Source organism: Bos grunniens, chromosome 16, assembly GCF_055505025.1.
Source record: "Bos grunniens cultivar Pamir isolate PY7600 chromosome 16, Bosgru_T2T1.0, whole genome shotgun sequence".
Lineage (NCBI taxonomy): Eukaryota > Metazoa > Chordata > Mammalia > Artiodactyla > Bovidae > Bos > Bos grunniens.
This window is the reverse complement of record NC_141180.1, coordinates 76960604-76983589: the sequence shown is the minus strand read 5'-3', so window position 1 is coordinate 76983589 and position 22986 is coordinate 76960604. Positions and strand designations below refer to the sequence as shown.

The window sequence follows — 22986 nt, the reverse complement described above, 5'->3', positions numbered from 1 at the left end:
CTGTTGTTGTAGCTGTTGATTTTAATACTACAATTAAATCTATTTACACTTTTGAGAAAAATTTTTAACCACACATTTAATTTCCTTTAAATACTTCTGCCTGAAGCAGGGACAGAGCTGCACAGGAGGGCAAATATTTGCGACAGAGCTGAAGCACTGAGACTGTTGGAAAGTGAAGCAGCTGACCAGTGAGAGTCTGAATGGAATGAGGATCACACAGACTATCTTTGCCACAGCTGTAGATACACCAGACAGGGATGCAAGTCCCCTAGAAAGGGCTTTTGTGGTTTTGAGGGTTGTTTTCCTCTTTAATTTTCAAAGCTTTAAAACAATATATATTATCACTATTTTTCCACATATATTCTTTTGCTTGCTTTTCTTATTTTTTTTCCTCTGTTGTTGTTTTTCTTTAATATATGTAAAACTTCTTTATCTACCTCTATTTAAATTTGCTTCTCTAGCCTTTCTTTATTTTTTTTCCTTTTCTCGCTTTTCCTCATTATGTTTATTAGTCTGTTTTGCTTTAGTTATTTTATTCCCCTGTTGACATATGGCTTTGTTTTTGTTTTCCATTTATGCTTTTAGTCAGATTTGTTAATAACTAGTTGATATCATTCTTACTTTCCTTTGCTCACTGGATCAATCTCTTCTACTTTTATTTTTATTTTTTTCACTATTTTGGTTTTGTTTATGTGTGTATATGTGTGTGTATGTTTCCCATTTTTTTGTTAGTACTTTCCTGATTTTGTATCTGCCATTTGTCTGAGATTTGTAGTTCGTTTCTTGTTTTAGTGTGTTTGTTTTATCCCCTTTAATGCCATTACAAACCACCTGTGGAATCTCACTTCCTTGGCCAGAGATCAGACCCAGAACCTTTGAAGTGGGAGCGCTGACAAGACTCTAGACTGCCATAAAACTCCTAAGCCCAGGGAGTATTTATTAGTGAGAACTCCCATAAAGGCCTCCGCTTGTCTACACCTGGCATGACCCAACTGCCAGCAGCACCCAGTGTAGGATGCCACACCCAAAAAACAAAAAGATAAAAATACAAACCCAGTCATCAGTAAACAGGATTGCCACCTCATACAGCCCTGCCCATCAGAGGGAAAAAAGCAAACAAAGAACTTACCTCCTTTCACCAGAGTACAAACAAAAGTCACACCCAAAAGAAGCCTACACAAACCACTGGCACAACCTTACACAGCAAGGGCAGAAACTAAAAGGAAGAAGGAATTCGACCTGAAAGCCTGAGAAAAGGAGACATCAAATGCAATAATGAAAAAAAGAAAAGGTAAAAAAATATTGCTCAAATGAAGGAACAAACTAGAAGCACACAAGACCAAAAAAAAAAAAAAAAACCCTAAGAGGAAATAGTTCAAATACCTGCAAAAAAATTCAGAATAATGATGGTCAAGATGTTCCAAAACCTTGAAAATAGAATGTATAAAATACCAAGAAGCAATCAACAAAATTAACACAATTACCAAGAATATAGAAGAAATAAAGAATAAACAAACAAAGATGAATAACACAATTACTGAAATTAAAAATACTCTAGAAGGAAACGATAATAGATTAACTGAAGCAGAAGAATGGAACAGTGAGCTGGAAGATAGAATGGTTGAAATAGTTGCTGATGAGCAGAGTAAAGGAAAGAGAATGAAAATAATTGAGGAGAGCTTCAGAGACCTCTGGGACAGTATTAAACACACCAATATTTGAGTTATAGAGGTCCCAGAGGAAGAAGAGAAAAAGAAAGGCACTGAGAATTTTTTTGAAGATACTATAATTGAAAACCTTCCCAGCATAGGAAAGGAAATAGTCAATCAAGTTCAAGAAGCACAGAGAGTCCAATACAGGATTAATCCAAGCAGAAACACGTCAAGACACATACTAACCAACAGAGATTAAACACAAGGAAAGAATATTAAAACCAGCAAGGGAAAAGCAGCAAGTAACACACAAGGGAAAAGCCATTCAATTAACTGCTGATGTTTCAGCAGAAATCCTACGGGCCAGAAAGGAATGGCAGGATATATTTAAAGTACTGAAAGGGGGAAATCTACAAGCGAGATTGCTTTACCTGGCAAGGATTTCATTCAAAATTGATGGAAAATTAAAACCTTTACAGACAAACAGTAGTTAAGAGAATTTAGCACCACCAAACTAGCTTTACAACATATATTAAAGAGACATATAGGCAATAAGCATAAGACAAAGGAAAGACCTACAAAATAAAACAAAACAATTAAGAAAATGCTAAGTGGGGGCGGTCTTAAGATGGAGGAGAAATAGGACGGGGTACCCCACAAATTCATCAAAAGGTCATTTGAATGCTGAGCAACTTCCCCAAAACAACTTCTGAACACTGGCAGAAAGGCACCCAGAAAGGTAGCCCATTCTCTTCCAAAGGAGGTAGGACAAAATATAAAAGCCAAAAAGAGAGACAAAAGAGTTAGGGACAGAGACCCGTCCTGGGGAAGGAGTCGTGAAAGGGGAGAAGTTTCCAAACACTAGGAAACCCTCTTACCAGTGGGTCTGTGGGAAGTTTTGGAATCTCAGAGGGCAACATAAAATGAAAGAAAGAAAGAAAGAAAGGAAGAAAGTGAAGTCGCTCAGTTGTGTCTGCCTCTTTGCTACCCTATGAATTGTAGCCTACCAGGGTCCTCTGTCCATGGGATTTTCCAGGCAAGAATACTGGAGTGGGTTGTCATTTCCTTCTCCAGGGGATCTTCCTTACCCAGGGATTGAACCCAGGTCTCCCGCAATGCGGCCAGATGCTTTAACCACTGAGCCACCAGGAAGAGGGCAACATAACAGGGAGGGGAAACACACACACACACACACACACAGAATATGTGCCTTAACCAAAACTCCAAGCGGAGAAATAGCTCAGATGCTCATGTCTGCCACCAGCAAGTGGGGAAGGCACCGTTGCATTGCTTAGGGTTAAGGGCCAGTCCTGAATGCCCTGAGTACAATCTGAGGGAGCTAACGTGAAATAGCAACCCAAACTGTGGGACAGACAGAGAGAAGGGAAAAAAAGAGAGAGAGAGAGAGAAAGAAAAGCTCTAACCTAAGCCACATCCTGGCCCGCTCACAGAACAAAGGATTGAGCAAATGCCAAAGGAGAGCTCCAGGCTGCTGACCGGCTCCTCGCCCCCACCGGAGGCAGAGAGACAGGCAGGCGACAGCCAGAGCTGGAAGGCGAGGGGCAACTTTGGCCCCAGAGATGGCATCCTCCACCAAACTGGGAACAGGCTCCCATTTGCTAACCATGTCTTCCTGGGATATTGGACAGTTGACATCTGCCAGGAGGGTTGCAACCTGAGATCAGCTCCCCAGAGGAGACACACGACACACCTGAGACGGCGCTCTGGTGGCGCATCCAGTAAACCGAGCGAGTGGGACCAGAGAGGTGATAAGACTCACTGCACAACCGGGACAGTGTGCTTGCCAAGACCTGGTTGCCTGAGCTTCTCGGACCTGGGAAGGGCAAAAAACGCAGGCCCAGCCAAGTCTATGCCTTTGTGGAGAACCTGAACCTGAGCAGCTTAAACCTGGGAAGTGCATGCAACATAGGGCCCGCTTTGGAAAGTTCCCCTCAAAGCAACCTGGAGTCTGAGCAGTGTAGACAGGGAAAGCACAGCCACCATGAGCTAGGGAAACCCAGTGTGGTCCATACACTGTGAGCACTCCCCACACACACCAGTGATATTTGTTTGCAGTATTCCTCCCTCCCCACAGCACGACTGAACAAGTGAGCCTAAATAAGTGACCACCTTCACTCCCTTGCGTCAGGGTGGAAATTAGACACTGAAGAGACTTGCAAACAGAGGAAGCCAAAACAAACAAGTAACAGGGAACTGCTCTCAAAGTGACAGGCACAACAGATTGAAACCCTGTAGTTAGCATTGACTAAGCACTGGAGGGGGCCTATAGACCTTGAAAAGAAGTATAAGTTGGAACAAGGAACTATCTGAAACTGAACTGACCCCACATTGCCCTCAACTGCTCCAGAGAAATTCCTAGATATATTTTTAATGTTATCATTTGTTTTAAATTTTTCAGTTCTTTATTACACCTTTAATTTTCATTTTTATAATGTACTGTTACCTTGCAAAAAAAGACCTTATTTTTTAAAGCAAATTTCACATATGTATTTTTTATAATTTCTGATTGGTTTTGTATTTTTTTAATGTTGTATTTTTTCAGAGTCTAAATTTTTAATTTGGACTACTACTACTGCTACTCTACTCTAAATTTTTAATCTTTGATTTTTGGTATCTGTTATCAATTGTGTACCTTTAAGAATCTAATCTTCAGTACCCATTTTTACTTAGGGGTGTGATTACTGGTTTTATTGCTCTCTTCCCTTTTAACTCTCCCTATTGTCCCCCAGGTCACCTCTATCTCCTCCCTCCCCAACGCTTCTCTACTTAACTCTGAATCTCTCTGGGTGTTCCAGGCTGTGGAGAACACTTAGGGAACTGATTACTGGCTAGATTGGTCTCTCCCCTTTTGACTGCCCCTCTTCTCCTCGTGGTCACCTCTATCTCTCTTCTCCCTCTTCTCTTCTCTATTTAATTTTGTGAAACTCTCTGGGTGTTCCAGACTGTGGACAGCACATAAGGAATTGATTATTGGCTAGACTGCTCTCTCCCCTTTTGATTCCCCTCTTCACCTATCTTCCCCCTCCCTCTTCTCTTCTCCATATAACTCTGTGAACCTTTCTGGGTGTCCCCCACTGTGGAGATTCTTTTCACCATTTATCTAGATGTTTTATCAGCAGTGCTGTATGGATGGAGAAATCTTGAGGCTACTGTAAGATTAAGACTGAAAGCCAGAGGTAAGAGGCTTAAATCCAAAACTTGATAACACCAGAGAACTCCTGATTCCAGGGAACATTAATCGACAAGAGCACATCCAAAACCCTGCATACCTACACTGAAACCCAGTTTCACCCAAGAGCCAACAAGTTCCAGAGCAAGACATATCATGCTAATTCTCCAGCAACACAGGAACATAGCCCTGAGCTTCAATATACAGGCTGTCCAAAGGCACACCAAACCCGTAGACACCTAAAAACTCACTACGTGGCACTTAACTGCACTCAGAGAGAAGAGATCCAGCTCCACCCACAAGAACATGAACGCAAGCTTCCATAACCAGGAAATCTTGACAAGTCACACATCCAACCACACATACAGGGTGCAACCTCCACAATAAAGAGGAATGACAAACTTCCAGCATACAGAAAGGCCACCCCAAAAAGAACAATCTAAACAAAATGAAAAGGCAGAGAAATATTCATCCAGTAAAGGAACATGATAAATTCCCAAAAAATCATACAAAAGAGGAGGAGATATGGAGTCTATCCTGAAAAGAATTCAGAATAATGATAGTAAAGATGATCCAAAATCTTGAAAACAAAATGGAGTTACAGATAAATAGACCAGTTGAGAAGATGCAAGAATGTTTAACAAGGACCTAGAAGAGATAAAAAAGAGTCAGTCAATAATGAATAATGCAATAAATAAGATCAAAAGAACTCTACAGGGAACCAACAATAGAATAACTGAAGCAGCAGATAAGATAAGTGAGGTGAAAGATAAAAAGGTGGAAACAAATGAAGCCGAGAGGAAAAAAGAAAAAAAGAATTAAAAGAAATGAGGACAACACCACAGACCTCTGGGACAATGTTAAACACCCCAACATTTGAATCATAGGAGTCCCAGAAGAAGACAAAAAGAAAGACCATGAGAAAATACTTGAGGAGATAATACTTGAAAACTTCCCTAAAATATGGAAGGAAATAGCCACCCAAGTCCAAGAAAGCCAGAGGGTACAAAACAGGATAAACCCAAAGTGAAACACCCCAAGACACATATTAAACAAATTAATGAAGATCAAACACAAAGAGAAAATATTAAAAGCAACAAGGGAAAACCAACAAATGACACACAGGGGATTCCCATAAGAATAACAGCTGATCTTTCTACAGAAATTCTTCAGGCCAGAAGGGATTGGCAGGACGTACTTAAAGTGATGAAAGAGAAAAACCTACAACCTACATTACTATACCCAGTAAGAATCTCATTCAAATATGCAGAGGAAATGAAAAGCTTTACAGACAAGCAAAAGCTGAGAGAATTCAGCACCACCAAACGAGCTCTTCAACAAATGATAAAGGAACTTCTCTAGACAGGAAACACAGAAAAGGTTTATAAGTAAGAAAGTGTTAGTCACTCAGTCATGCCCTACTCTTTGCGACTCCATGGACGGCAGCCCACCAGGCTCCTCTGTCCATGAAATTTTCCAGGTAAGGATACTGGAGTGGGTTGTCATTTCCTTCTCCAGGGGACCTTCCCAAACCAGGGATCAAACCCAGGTCTCCTGCACTGCAGCCAGATTCTTTCCTGACTAAGCTACAAAGGAAGCCATAAAGGTTTATAAACTCAAATCCCGAACAACAAAATAAATGGCAACAGGATCACACTTAACAATAATTACCTGAAATGGGTTGAATGCCCCAACCAAAAGACAAAGACTGGCTGAATGGATAAAAAAACAAGACCCCTATATATGCTGTCTACAAGGGACCCACCTCAAAACAAGGGACACATACAGACTGAAAGTAGAGTGCTGGAAAAATATATTTCAAGCAAATGCAGACCAAAAAGAGCAGGAGTAGCAATACTCATATCAAATAAAATAGATTTTGAAGTAAAGGCCATGAAAAACGACAAAGAAGGACGTGGTCAAAGGATCAATCCAAGAAGAAGATATAACAATTATAAATATATATGCACCCAACATAGGCAGACCACAATATGTAAGGCAAATGCTAACAATTGTGAAAGGGGAAATTCACAGTAACACAATAAAAGTGGGAGACTTTAATATTCCACTCACACCTATGGATAGATCAACTAAACAGAAAATTAGCAAGGAAACACAAATTATAAATGATACAATGGACTAGTTAGACCTATGAACATCTATATGACATTTCACCCCCAAACAATGCATTTCATCTTTTCTCAAGAGCACATGGAACTTTCTACAGGATAGATCACATACTGGGCCATAAATCTAGCCTTGGTAAATTCAAAAAATTGAAATCATTCCAAGCATCTTTTCTGATCCCAATGCAGTAAGCTTAGATGTCAACTTCAGGGAAAAAAAAAAAAAAAAAAAACTATTAAAAATATAAATATATGGAGGCTAAACAACATGCTTCTGAATAACCAACAAATCATGGAAGAAGTAAAAAAAGAAGTCAAAATATGCATATAAATGAATGAAAACATGACAACACAAAACCTAAGGGATTCAGTAAAAGCAGTGCTAAGAGGAAGGTTCATAGCATTACAAGCCTACCTCAAGAAACAAGAGAAAAATCCAATAAATAACCTAACTGTATACCTAAAGCAACTAGAAAAAGAAAAAATGAAGAACCCCAGGGTTAGTAGAAGGAAATAACTCATAAAAATTAGGGCAGAAGTAATTAAAAAAGAAAGGAGACTGCAGCAAAAATCAACAAAACTAAAAGCTGGTTCTTTGAGAAAATAAATAAAATAGAAAAACCATTAGCCAGACTCGTCAAGAAACAAAGGGAGGAGAATCAAATCAATAATATTAGAAGTGAAAATGGAGAAATCACAACAGACAACACAGAAATACAAAGGATCAGAAGAGATTACTATCAGCAACTTTATGACACTAAAATGGACCACTTGAAAGAAATGGACGAATTCTTAAAAAAGTCTAACCTTCCAAAACTGAACCAGGAATGAAGATAAAATCTTAACAGACCCATCACAAGCATGGGAATGAAACTGTAATCAGTAATCTTCCAGTAAACAAAAGACCCAGGACCAGATGGCTTCACAGCCGAATTCTACCAAAAATTTAGAGAAGACCTAACACCTATCCTACTCAAACTCTTCCAGGAAATTGCAGAGGAAGGTAAATTGCCAAACTCATTCTATGAGGCCACCATCACCCTAATACCAAAACCAGACAAAGATGCCACAAAAAACGAAAACTACAGACCAATATCACTGATGAACATAGATGCAAAAATCCTTAAAAAAAATTCTAGGAAATAAAATCCAACAACATATTAAAAAAATCATACATCATGACCAAGTGGGCTTTATCCCAGGGATGCAAGGATTCTTCAATTTTCACAAATCAATCAAGGTGATACACCACATTAACAAATTAAAAGATAAAAACCATATGATTATCTCAATATATGCAGAGAAATATTTGGACAAAATTCAACATCAATTTATGATAAAAAAACCCTCCAGAAGCTATGCATAGAAGGAACATAACTCAGAATAATAAAGGCCATATATGATAAACCCACAGCAAACATTACCCTCAATGGTGAAAATTGAAAGTATTTTCCCTAAAGTCAGGAAGAAGAGAAAGGTGCCCACTCTCACTACTATATTCAACATAATTTTGGAGGTTTTAGCCACAGAAATCAGAAGAGAAAACAGAAATAAATGGAATCCAGATTGGGAAAAAGTAGTAAAACTCTCAGTCTTTGCAGATGACATGATCCTCTACATAGAAAACCCTAAAGAGTCTACCAGAAAATTACTAGAGCTAGTCAATGAATATAGTAAAGTTGAAGGATATAAAATTAACGCACAGAAATCCCTTGCATTCCTATACACTAACGATGAGAAAACAGAAAGTGAAATTAAGGAAACAATTCCATTCACTAGTGCAATGAAAAGAATAAAATAGGAATAAATCTTCCTAAAGAAACAAAAGACCTATATATAGAAAACTATAAAACATTGATGAAAAACCCAAAGAACACAAATAGATGTAGAAATATACCATGTTCATGTATCAGAAGTATATAGTAGTATACAAAATGTAGTATACAAAATGAGTATACTACAAAAAGCGATCTATCGATTCAATGCAATTCCTATCAAGCTACTAATGGCATTTTTCAGAGAACTAGAATAAATAAACTCGCAATTTGTATGGAAATACAAAAAAATCTCGAATAGCCAAAGCAATCTTGAGAAATAAGAATGGAACTGGAGGAATCAACCTACCTGGCTTCAGACTATATTACAAAGCTACAGTCAATAAGATAGCATGGTACTGGCACAATGCCAAAAATATAGATCAATGGAACAAGATAGAAAGCCCAGAGATAAACCCACACACCTATGGAAACCTTATCTTTCACAAAGGAGGCAAGAATATACAATGGAGAAAAGACAATCTCTTTAACAAGTGGTGCTGGGAAAACTGGTCTACCACTTGTAAAAGAATGAAACCAGAACACTTTCTAACACCATACACAAAAATAAACTCAAAATGGATTAAAGATCTAAATGTAAGACCAGAAACTATAAAACTCCTAGAGGAAAACATGGGCAAAACACACTCTGACATAAATCACAGCAAGATCCCCTATGACTCACCTCCCAGAGTAATGGAAATAGAAGCAAACATAAACAAATGGGACCTAATTAAACTTAAAAGCTTTTGCATAACAAAGGAAACTAAACTATGCTGCTTCTACTGTTAAGTCACTTCAGTCGTGTCCGACTCTGTGTGACCCCATAGATGACAGCCCACCAGGCTCCCTTGTCCCTGGGATTCTCCAGGCAAAAACACTGGAATGGGTTGCCATTTCCTTCTCCAATGCATGAAAGTGAAAAGTGAAAGTGAAGTCGCTCAGTCGTATCCAACTCTTAGCGACCCCATGGACTGCAGCCTACCAGGCTCCTCTGTCCATAGGGTTTTCTAGGCAAGAGTACTGGAGTGGGGTGCCATTGCCTTCTCCAAGGAAACTATAAGTAAGGTGAAAAGACAGCCTTCAGAATGGGAGAACATAATAGCAAACGAAGCAACTGACAAGGAATTATTCTCCAAACTATACAACCAGCTCATGAAGATCAATTTACAGAAAAATAAATGACTCAATCAAAAAATGGGCCAAAGAACTAACAGACATTTCTCCAAAAAGACATACAGATGGCTAAAAAACACATGAAAAGATGTTCAACATTACTCATTATCAGAGAAATGCAAATTAAAATCACAATGAGGTACCATCTCATGCTGGTCAGAAAGGCTGCTATCAAAAAGTCTACAAACAGTAAATGCTGGAGAATATGGAAAAAAGGGAACCTTCTTACACTGTTTGTGGAAATATAAACTAGTACAGCCACTATGGAGAACCATGTAGAGATTCCTTAAAAAACTGGAAATGGAACTGCCATATGATCCAGCAATCCCACTGCTGGTCATACACACTGAAGAATCCAGAATTGAAAGAAACACGTGTACCCCAATGTTCATCATAGCACTATTTGCAATAGCTAAGACATGAAAGCAACATATATGCCCATTGGCAAATTAATGGATAAGAAAGCTGTGATATGTATACACAATGGAATACTACTCAGCGATTAAAAATGCATTTGAATCAGTTCTAATGAGGTGGATGAAAATAGAGCCTATTATACACAGTGATGGAGAAGGCAATGACATCCCACTCCAGTTGCCTGGAAAATCCCATGGACGGAGGAGCCTGGTAGGCTTCAGTCCATGGGGTCACTAAGAGTCGGACACGACTGAGTGACTTCATTTTCACTTTTCACTTTCATGCATTGGAGAAGGAAATGGCAACCCACTCCAGTGTTCTTGCCTGGAGAATCCCTGGGACGGGGGAGCCTGGTGGGCTGCCATCTATGGGGTCACACAGAGTCGGACATGACTGAAGCAACTTAGCAGCAGCAGCATACAGAGTGAAGTAAGTCAGAAAGAAAACACCAGTACAGTATATTAAGGCATATATGTGGAATTTAGGAAGATGTTAATGATGACCCTATATGTGAGACAGTGAAAGAGACAGGATGTAAACAACAGACTTTTGAACTCTGTAGGAGAATCAAGGGTGCAATGATTTAAGAGAATAGCATTGAAACATGTATATTATAATATGTGAAAAAGATTGGCAGTCCAGGTTGGATGCATGAGACAAGGGGCTCAGGGCCAGTGCACTGGGCTGACTTTGAGGGATTGAATGGGGAGGGAGGTGGGATGGGAGACACATGTACACCCATGGCTGATTCATGTCAACGTATGGCAAAAACCACTACAATATTGTCAATTAATTAGCCTCCAATTAAAATAAATTAATTAATTTTAAAAATGCTATAGGAACATACACCATTATATTATATTATAATAGTGAAATGTTAATAGTAATATATAAAAATTACTTTAAATGTAAATGGATTAAACTCTCCAACCAAAAGACACAGATCGGCTGAATGGATAGACAACAAGACCCATATATAGGCTGTCTACAAGAGACCCACTTCAGACCTAGAAACACATACAGACTGAAAGTAAAAGGATGGAAAACATATTCCATGCACATGGAAATCAAAAGGAATTGGAGTGGCAATTCTCATTTCTGACAAAATTAACTTTAAAATAAGAAGGGACATTACATAATGATCAAGGGATCAATCCCAAAAGAAGACAAAATTCTAAACATCTATGCACCCAGCACAGAAGCACCTCAGTACATAAGGCAAATACTAACAAACATAAAAAGGGAAATTGACAGCAACACAATCACGGTAAGGGATGTTAACACCCCAGTTACACCAATGGGCAGATCATCAAAACAGAAAATTAATAAGGATCAAACCCAGGTCTCCCACATTGCAGGCAGACGCTTTAACCTCTGAGCCATCAGGAAAGATCTCAATAAGGAAACACAAACCTTAAATGAATCATTAGACCAAAGGGACTTAATTGATATATTCAGCATTTTCCACACAATTCCAAAAGAATACACTTTCTTCTCAAGTGTGCTTGGAACATTTTCCAGGATAGACTATATTGGGGCCAAAAATCAAACCTCAGTAAATTATTAAAAATTGAAATTCTATGAAGCATTTTTCTATGACCACAATACTATGAGACTAGATATCAATGACAGTAAAAAACACAAACACTTGGAGATTAAACAATATGCTTTTACACAATGAACAGGTAAGTGAAGAAATCAAAAGGGAAATCAAAGAATTCTTGAAACAAATGACAATGAAAACATGACAACTCAAAACCTATGGGATGCAACAAAACAATTCTAAGAGGGAAGTTTATAGCAAAAAAAAGAAAAGAAAAGAAAAGAAAAACATCAGACAACCTAACTTTACACCTAAAACAACTGGATAAAGAAGGACATAAAAAGAAAAAAACCCAAAGTTAGTAGAAGGAAAGAAATCCTACAGATCAGATCAGAAATAAATGAAAAAGAAGTGAAGAAACATTAGTAAAGATTAATAAAACTGAAAGGTACTTCTTTGAGAAGATAAACAAAATTGTCAATTAGTAAAATCCATCAAGAAAAAATGGGAGAATAATCAAAGCAACAAAATTAGGAACGAGAAAGGAGAGGGTAACGGACAACACAGAAATACAAAGGATCATAAGGGGCTACTATGAGCAAGTATATGCTAATAAAATGGAAAACCTGAAAGAAATGGTTGTATTCTTAGAAAAGTGCAATCTACCAAGACTGAACCAGGAAGAAATAGAAATTATTAACAAGCCAATTACATGCACTGAAATTGAAAATGTGATTTTAAAAACTCCCAAAAAACTGAAGCACAAAGCCAGATAGTTTCACAGGTGAATTCTCTCAAACATTTAGAGAAGAGCTAATGCCTATTCTTATCAAATTCTTTCAAAAACCTGCAGAGGAAGGAACACTTCCAAACTCATTCTACAAAGCCATCATAACCCTAATACCAAAACCAGACAAAGACAACACGAAAAAGAAAAGTACAGGCCAATATCATTGATGAAAATAGATGGAAAAATCCTCAACAAAGCTCTAGCAAACAGAATTCAAAAATACATTAAAAAGATAGCACACTATGATCAAGTTGGGTTAATCCCAAGGATGCAAGCATTCTTCAATATACTTGTGTATATCCATCAATGTGATATACCATATTAACAAATTGCAAGATAAAACCATATGGTCATCTCAACAGAGGCAGAAAAAGCTTTTGAAAAATTTCAGTACCCATTTATGATAAATACTCTTCAAAAAATGAGCAAAGAAGTAACCTACCTCAACATAATAAAGGCCATATATGAGAAACCCAGAGCAAACATTATTCTCAAAGGTGAAAAACTGAAAGCATTCCCTGTGAGATGAGGAAAAGAAAAGGGTGCCCACACTCACCACGATTAGTCGACATTGTTTGGAAGCCCTAGCTACAGCAGAGAAGAAAAAGAAATAAAAGGAATCCAGATTGGAAAAGAAGAAGCAAAACTCTCATTGTTTGCAGACAGACGATACTATACATAGAAAACCCTAAAGATATGTTCAGAAAATTACTAGAGGTAATCAGTGAATTTAGCAAACTGACAGCATACAAAATGAATACACAGAAATCACTTGCATTCCTCTGTACTAACAATGAAACATCAGAAAGAGAAATTAAGGTATCTTAATTTACCATTGCACCAAAAAAAATCAAATGCCTAGGGAAAAAACCTAAGGAGACATAAGAGCTGTATACAGAAAAGTACAAGACGTTGAGGAAAGAAATCAAAGACAACATAAATAGATGGAGAGATATTCCATGTTCCTGGGTTAGAAGAATCAACATTATGAAAATGACTATACTACCAAATATAATCTGCAGATTCAATGCAATCTGTATCAAAATACCAATGTTATTTTTCACAGAACTAGAAGAAAAAGTCACAATTCATATGGAAACACAAAAGACCTGAATAGCCAAAGCAATCTTGAGAAAGAAAAATAGAACTAGAGGAATCAACCTTCTTGACTTCAGACTGACTACAAAGCTATAGTTATCCAGACAGTATGGTACTGGCAGAACAACAGAAATATAGGCCAATGGAACAAGATAGAAAGCCCAGAGATTAACCCATACACCTATGAAAAACTTATGTTTGACAAAGGAGGCAAGAATATACCATGGGGCAAATAGAGTGCTTTCATAAGTGCTGCTGGGAAAACTTGACAGCTATATGGAAAAGAATGAAATTAGACTACTTTCTAACACCATACACAAAGATAAACTCAAAATGGATGGAAAACACAGGCAGAACACCCTATGTCATAAATCATAGCAAGATCCTCTATGACCCACCTCCTAGAGTAGTGGAATAAAAACAAAGATAATCAAGTGGGACATAGTTAAACTTAAAACCTTCTCCACAGCAAAGGAAACTATGAATAAGGTGAAAAGACAATGCTCAGAAAGAGAAAAAAATAATAGCAAATGAAACAACTGACAAAGGATTAATTTCCAAAAGATATAAGCAGCTCATACAAATCAATACCAGAAAAACAAATAATCCAATCAAAAAATGGGAAAAAGACCTAAACAGACATTTGTTTAAAGACCTAAAATGGTGAATAAACACATAAATATATTTCAATATCACTATTAGAGAAATGCAAATCAAAACTACAATGAGATATCACTTCATACCAATCAGGATGACCATCGTCAAAAAGTCTACAAACAATAAATGCTGGAGAAGGTGTGGAGAAAAGGGAACACTCTTGCACTGTTAGTGGGAATGTAAATTGATATAGCCACTCTAAAGAACAAAATGGAGAGTACTTACAAAGCCAGGAGTAAAATCACTATATGACCCACCAATCCCACTCCTAGGTATATACCCTGAGGAAACCAAAATTGAAAAAGACACATGTACCCCAATGTTCACTGCAGTTCCATTTACAACATCTAGGACATGGAAGCAACATAGATGTCCACAGATTAATAGATAAAGAAGCTGTGCTACATATATACAGTGGGATATTACTCAGTCATAAAAAGGAATGCACTTGAGTCAGTCCTAAAGAGGTGGATGAACATAGAGCCTAGTATACAGAGTGAAGTAAGTCAGAAAGAGAAAAGCAAATATCGTATACTAACACATATACATGAAATCTAGAAATATTGTACTGATAACCTATTTGCACAGCAGCAATAGAGACACAGACACTGAGAACAGACTTATGGACACGGTTGGCAGGGAGGAAGTAGAGGGTGGGATGTATGGAGAGGGTTAGCATGCAAACTTAAACTACCATATGTAAAATAGACAGTCAATGGGAATTTGCTGTATGATTCAGGGAACTCAAACCAGAGCTCAGTAACAACCTAGAAGGGTGGGATGGGCAGGAAGCTGGGAGGGATATTCATGTGGGAGGGGACATGGGTAAATCTATGGCTGATTCTTGTTGATTTTTGGTAGAAGCCAACATAATACTATAAAGTAAGTATACTTCTATTAAAAATAAATAAATATAAAATAAACAACCATCCACCCCTGAAATTCCATATGCCAATGGACCCAGGAGGAGGCTCGCTCATGCATGCATGAGGTAAAAGGCAGACAGATCTCTGTCTTGACTGTGATGCCTACAGTGGCTCATGAACCATCGCAATTCCCTCTCAGCTGCACTCCAGGAGTCCTGGAAAGCCTATCTTAAAAATTCATGCATGGAGCTAAGTCCTTCTGTGAAACTCCAGGTATTGACAAGAGGACCTCTGTCTGCTTCATTCACATCCTGTGGCCAGATCCCTGTGGTTACAACTGACTCAGAGGGAAGAGCAACCTTTGACAGACCACCAGTGAGCTTGCACTGAAATTTGGCTTAAATCTGTGGCCCAGAACAGGAACACAAGATTAGTAGCACTGAAACATGGATAATATCATATGTGAAGCAGATCGCCAGTCCAGGTTCGATGCATGAGACAGGGTGCTCAGGGCTGGTGCACTGAAATATCCCTGAGGGATGGGATGGGGAGGGAGGTGGTAGGGGGGTTCAGGATGGGGAACACATGTATGCCCATGGCTGATTCATGTCATTGTATGGCAAGAACCACTACAATATTGTAAAGTAATTAGCCTCCATTTAAAATAAAAAAAAAATTAAAGTAAAAAAAAAATTTAAAAAAAGATGTAGTGCTACTTTGGGGAAAACAAAGGACAGGCTGTCAGTACCATTTCTGGTGCGCTAATTTATCTAGACAAGACATAGAAGCACAGAAATTCTGACAAAACAGGGATGAGAAGTGTCAGCAGGTGCCACTATAGAAGATCTGAAATAGTTGCGGAGTCTGTAGCAGGGTTGAAGGAAGTTGTCTCTCACCCAAAGGAGACTGGAACTTTAATTAGAAAAACAGCACCACAAAACTTCAAGGAACATGAACTCAAAGTATCATGACAGCAACAAAGTATAAAAATCTTCAGTATTCATATCCAATTGGCGATGTGTGATTTATCCAGTGAAGAATTCAAGATAGCCACTTTAAATAACTTGGTGTGTTATAGAAAATACAGTAAGATACTTGAACAAAAGCAGGAAAACAATAAACAATGGACAAAACAAGCAGTTTAATAAAAATATACAGATCATAAAAAAACAGAAACTCTTGTGCTGAAGGTTCCAGGATGAAATGAAATAATTCATTAAAGAGCATCAACCACAGAGTCAAAAAGGTAGAAGAATCTGTCAGATAGATGATATATCAAAGTTATCCTGTCCAGGGAGATTAAAAACGAAATTAAAAAAATTAAAAACAAAATAATGTAAAAGAACAAAGAAAGGCTACATGATCTATGCTACATTGAAAACAGAACTGATTTGCAAATTATTGAAGTTCCAGGAGCAGAAAAGGAGATGAGGTAGAAAATATATTTAAGGAGTAATGTCTGAGAACTCCCCAAATCAAAGATCATATTTGAATATCTAAGTTCAGGAAGCTTACAGGTGACCAAATCAACTTAAAAAATCCTCTACAACATGCATTTATAATAAAGTTGCAAAAATCAAAGAAAAATAGAGAAGCCTTCAAGCAGCATGAAGAAAAAACAAACAAGCTAACAAAACAAAAACTTAGAAATTTACTAAGGAGCCTTCATTTGGATCTTAGCAAATCTCTCAGCAGAAACCTACTAGGCCAGGAGAAAGTGGGATGATATATTCCAAGTGTTGAAAGAAAAAACTGCCAAAGAAGAATACTTGAAAATATCATTCAGAAAAAAAAGAATATAAAGATTTCACCAGACCAACAAATATTGAGGAAACAGAACACAATTAGACCTTCCTTGAAGAAGGCATGACAACCCATTCCAATACTCTTGCTTGGAGAACCCCATGTAGGGAGGAGCCTGGCAGGACCAGGCTGCCCACAGGGTCCCAAAGAGTCAGACACAGCTGAGGTAACTGAGTAGGCACACAGACCTTCATTACTGAAACATTAAAAGGAATTATTGAAGATTAAGTAAAAGAATGCTAATTCATTCCATGAAAATACCTAGTACACTGGTAAACTTAAGTGCACATTCACATTCAGAACACTGCAGTACCTTGATATGGAATGTTAAACACTTAACTATTTAAGAGTTAAAGTACAGGAATATAAAAATTACTATATCTACAATTATTTTTTAATTAAGTACTCACTATAAAAAGAGGTAAATCATGACATCAAAAAGATAAAATGGAGAAGGGTAAAAAGAAGGAGATTTAATATGTGGTTGATGTTCATATATTGTCAGTATAAAATACACTGCTCTCTCTGTAAGGTGTTTTATGTAAATTCTTGCTTTACATAAAGCAAGAATCCATACTAGATTCACAAATGGTAAAAAAAAAAGTTTATTAAATGCATACTACTATAACAAAAATCATGAATTCAAAGAGGCAAGCCATCAGAGGAAGGAAATAATTAGGAAACTACAAAACATCCTGTAAAATAAAAAAGATAATATTAATACATCCTTATCTATCAATAATTACTCTTAATATAAAGGATTGCATGTTTGCATGCTAAGTCACTACAGTTGTGTCTGACTATTTGAGACTCAATGGACTGTAGCCGTCCAGGCTCCTCTGTCCATGGGATTTCCCAGGCAAGAATACTGGAGTGGGTTGCCATTTCCTTCTCCACTGTTTTCTTCTATCTCAATGAAATTCTTAAGCAATTACTTTGAGTTACTTATCAGACAAATCGTCCATATCTGTTATTTGGGGTCAGTAACTGAAAAACTATTGTGTTTCTTTGTTAACATTTTAGTCCTTTGATGTCTGTGTCCCTTGAAGTCTCAAGTTGCTGTGTTTGCATTTAAAGAAGCAGTCACTCCCTCCAGTTTTTACAGACTGACCTGGGGAGGGAAGTACACTGTCACATTGATAGGGATTTTGAGATTTTTCAGACATTTTTTAAGGAGACACCTGCCCCATGTACTCAATTCCTCCTAGGAGAGAATTCTGAAGCTCATATGCATCTGTCAACGCAGCAAAGACAGTCTGTGCTGACAGTTTCCTGACTGCTTCCCTCGGGCAATGCCAAATGCTTACATTCCTGTGCTTTCTCACAGACCCATGGGGACAGATTGGCTTCTAGATCTACCACAGGCCATCTGCAAAGGTCTAGATGCAACCATGGGGACTTACACAGGGAGCTGGACCTGGGGAGGGGATGTGGATGAGATGAGGGTCCCAGGGGTGCGCGGAACCACAAGCACGGTGTCTGCAATGGTTTGGGGCTTCCTGGTGGGATCTCCACATGGTCAGTAGGACCCATGTTCCTTGAAGAATTCTAGCCCTGGATGCTGTGCTCCTGGCCTCTCCCCATCCCAGCCATGCAGGTGACCCCAGTGTCCTGGATAAGGGGAGAGAGAAGTGTGATGGAAGATGAGGACGCCGCCCTTGCTCACACGCTCTTATTTTCCCCACAGGTAAAATCCTGTGCTGAGGGGTCTGTCTTGGCACTAAGCAGGGCCACTTCAGGGGCAATATGAGGCTACTTCTCTAACCCTCTGTGAGGTGTCCAGCCTTGAATCTTAGTGCCCTAGCAGCATGCTGTCATGTCTCTGCTAGACTCCTGGACCCCACAAAGATACCATCGTTATCCACAAATGATGGTCAAAGTCTGTGTTTATATCAGGAGAGACAGTGAGACTCCTGCCATTTTTCTGACCTCACTCTGTTATTACAGGTTTCTTCTTTTCCTCTTTTCTTGACTACTGTCTATCAATAGGTACATGTATTTTGTTATATACTTATCAAGAAGTCTATAGGTACACTCATAGACATTTGTAAACAATAAAATTAAATAGGTCCTTTGGCAAAACAAGAATCTGATATTAAACTTTTGAAGTGGATAATACAGCTGAGTCTTAGAAAATTATGAACACATGGGATTTCAGCCCAGTTTACTCACTGACACGGATGCATCTGGGAGGAGGAGACCAGCCACTCTCTGTGCAGGTCATTGTGTTCTGATCATTTTGAAGACTGTAGCCTTCATAGCAGCGAACTCTTACAGTTTCACCCTGTAAATATTTTTCTTCAGGATGTGGGGTATGTCCATTTTCCAAATAATTGAAAATACATTGTCCTTAGGATCATAAAATTAATATGAAAGAAATACAACATAAATTTGGGAAAATAGTACATTAAAGATTAACCTTATAGAATTTACATAAGAATACATTAGTATTAAAATTTAACATGCAACAATAAAAATGGAAACTAGTACCACATTTCTGGAAAATGAAAAAGATAACATTCCATATTATTTGTCTTTAGTTTTATGAATAAAATATGTATAAATGATGCACATATTCTTGTAAAGTCTCTGTATCTCTCACAGGATTTACATGAAAAGTTTCTAGTAAAGGGAAGTTCTATTGGATTTTTTGCTCATAGAACTCATCCCTTGGCCTTACTGTTGTTACATAACACTTAACTGTACTCACTTGTCAACTTTTGTCTCTTTACTCTTTCAAAGATTATGCATATAAACTTAAAGAGGTTTACTTACTGAGGCATGGTTCTTCTGGAGACCATCCTTCTGCTGTGCAAGTCAGGTGGTCCCAGGAACGTTGTGAAGGAGGCACAAAATAATGATCACAGTTATATACAAACTGTTGATTTACATGTGCTGGAAAGTATCCTCTGTATGAATAATATAGCCGTCCATGTTTTATTACTGGATAATTACAAGGTTTCCCTTGGAATAACAAAAGTAGAAATAATGTTTTATCTCAGTATACAATTTGAATTAATATTTCATCTATGAATTATATCCTTGTTCAGTTAATTACACTCATTGCATTATGGTTTCTAGGAAAAAAAAAAGTTACAGAAAATTCAGATGATTGAAGTATGCAAGGAACTCTTTGCTAATGAAGAGAATGGATGTATGGATAAAAAGGGGCCCAAGGGTAGAGGGATGAATTGGGAGATTGAGCTTGACATGCATACACTATTGTGTAAAAAATAGATAACTAATGAAAAGAACTTATGTTTAAAAATAAAATGACAAGTTTTTTTCAAGGTTGTCAACATTTCCATTTCTTTCTGAAAATAATTCTAAATGTATCAGCATTACACTGGAATTTAAAACTGTATTCCACATTTTGTAAAAGGAAAATGTATCTGGTACCCAAGCTGGATTTTTTAAAGCCTTAAACTAACAGTGATGTTAATGACCTTCAATAGGTCTATTAAGCTGTAATCACAATACAGTCAACTGAACATATTTAAAATGAGATTTGAACCTGCAAAGTCACCATGTGTAAAAGTATAAAAATAACCATTGTTCTCCAGATTTTCCTCATATTACAAGTAAGACTGTCCTAAACATTCTAGAATTATAATCTAGCTTTTCTGTGACACATTTTCTATTCACATTTTCATGAGCATATTCACATGGCCCCATAAACTACATACCTTTTTGCACTGTGAAACTCAGCTGACATAGAAAAGTATTTATTTTGTTTTCCTCTTTTAGGTGAATATCTGGTAATTTTTCCATTAATGTATTCTTATGGTTATCTCACAGTGTAGACTATTTTAACCAGTCAATTAGATCAGAATACACACAAGGAAAGTAAATAGTTATATTTAGGAGGAAGGCTGAGTGTTTATATCTGTTTCAACTTACCCTGTCCGTGAGCAGTGTAAAACCACGAGGTGAGAAGGACATTGATTAGCAACAACATGTTAGATATTCACAATGGTACATTCACACAAATACTCCAGTTGCACTGTTTAGGGTTCAAAATCTGCTCCATGTGCAGTTACCAAGTGTGACTGAATTTAAATGCATTACAATGAACCTAGTTAATTAGTGCCATTGTGTACATATCAAAGTTCAAAGTTTCAAGATGTCCCCAACTTGTTTCTGTTGGTAGTTTCACAATAAGTTATTGTATTCATCACCTGCCATCTATGTGCACAACTCTCTGTGGCTAATATGGACTGGTTCCAAAGCCATATATCAGATAGTAACATTCAATAATGTACTTCTAGAGAGTAGGTGAAGTTTTTCCCAGCCATTTGGGTCATTCATATTTTCATGGGCTTAAGGAAGTGAATAGATTTTTTTGTAATTATATTAGATCTTAAAAACAGTCACACAAGTTATAGAACAATCACGTTACTTACATGCTATTTATGTGTGAGTTTTATGATTATCAATTTTCCCAATTTTGTTGACATATAATTGACATAAAGCACTGCATAAGTTTAAGGTGTATGGCCTAATGATGTAATTTTAATATATCATAAAATGATTACAACAATAAGGTTTGTGAATATCCATCAACTCATATAGATATAAAATTAAAGAAAAAAATGTGATGAGAACTCAGGACTTACTCTCCTATTAACTTTCATACATAAGAGACAGCAGAATTAAATCATATTAATCATGTTGTACACTACATCCTTAGTATTAACCTATCTCACAGCTGGAAGTTGATACCTTTTGACTGACTTCATCCAGTTCCCCTATCTCCAGCCCTAGCCTCTGATAACCATAAATCAGATCTCTTTTTCAAAGTATTTTTTTGCTCAGTTGGCCTAAAACATTGTGTTACTTTCCACTGCACAGTATAGTAATTCCATGTTTCTGTCCATTTCAAAATAATTGCCACAGTAAGTCTAGTTACCATCTATCAAGATTTTAAAAGTTGCATAGTTATTACCTATATGTTCTACTTGAATATTTCATGTTTATGACTCATCTATTTTGCACCTGGAAGTTTATCCCATTATCCTCTCCCTCACCAGAGGATCTAGAGTGCATGCCCACAAAAAGATACATAGAGAGAACTGTTCCTTGCAGCTTTATTCATAAATGGCAAAAATGCACATTGGTCCCATGAACATTCAGAGAATGGATAAAACATTTGTAGCAGTTTCATACAATACATTAATATTCACTAATTTAGAAAACAAAATGAAGTACTGCTATAGACCACAGTTTGGGATAATCTCACAGCTCTCGTAAAGATGAACATTGGTGCGTAAAGATGAACAGTGCTGCGATGAACATTGGGGTACACGTGTCTCTTTCAATTCTGGTTTCCTTGGTGTGTATGCCCAGCAGTGGGATTGCTGGGTCGTATAGCAGTTCTAGTTCCAGTATTTTAAGGAATCTCCACACTGTTCTCCATAGTGCTTGTACTAGTTTGCATTCCCACCAACAGTGTAAGAGGGTTCCCTTTTTTCCACACCCTCTCCAGCGTTTATTGCTTGTAGACTTTTGATAGCAGCCATTCTGACTGGCATGAAATGGTACCTCATTGTGGTTTTGATTTGCATTTCTCTGATAATGAGTGATGTTGAGAATCTTTTCATGTGTTTGTTAGCTATCTGTATGTCTTCTTTGGAGAAATGTCTGTTTAGTTCTTTGGTCCATTTTTTGATTAGGTGGTTTATTTTTCTGGATTTGAGCTGCAGGAGTTGCTTGTATTTTGGAGATTAATTGTCAGTTGCTTTGTTTGTTATTAGTTTCTCCCATTCTGAAGGCTGTCTTTTCACCTTGCTTAGAGTTTCCTTTTTTGTGCAGAAGGTTTTAAGTTTAATTAGGTCCCATTTGTTTATTTTTGCTT

The 22986-nt window shown here is 37.5% G+C and overlaps 1 protein-coding gene across 1 annotated transcript in view; it reads right to left on the bottom strand.

The window, feature by feature from the left end:
• LOC147357049 (complement factor H-like) overlaps window positions 1–21090 on the bottom strand; it is a 94733-nt gene extending 73643 nt beyond the window's left edge. Inside the window, 3 exon segments of the mRNA XM_086342945.1 lie at window positions 19305–19481; window positions 19908–20096; window positions 21033–21090. Coding sequence (XP_086199071.1) covers window positions 19305–19481; window positions 19908–20096; window positions 21033–21090 — 424 coding nt within the window.
• Between the last annotated feature and the right edge of the window lie 1896 nt (window positions 21091–22986).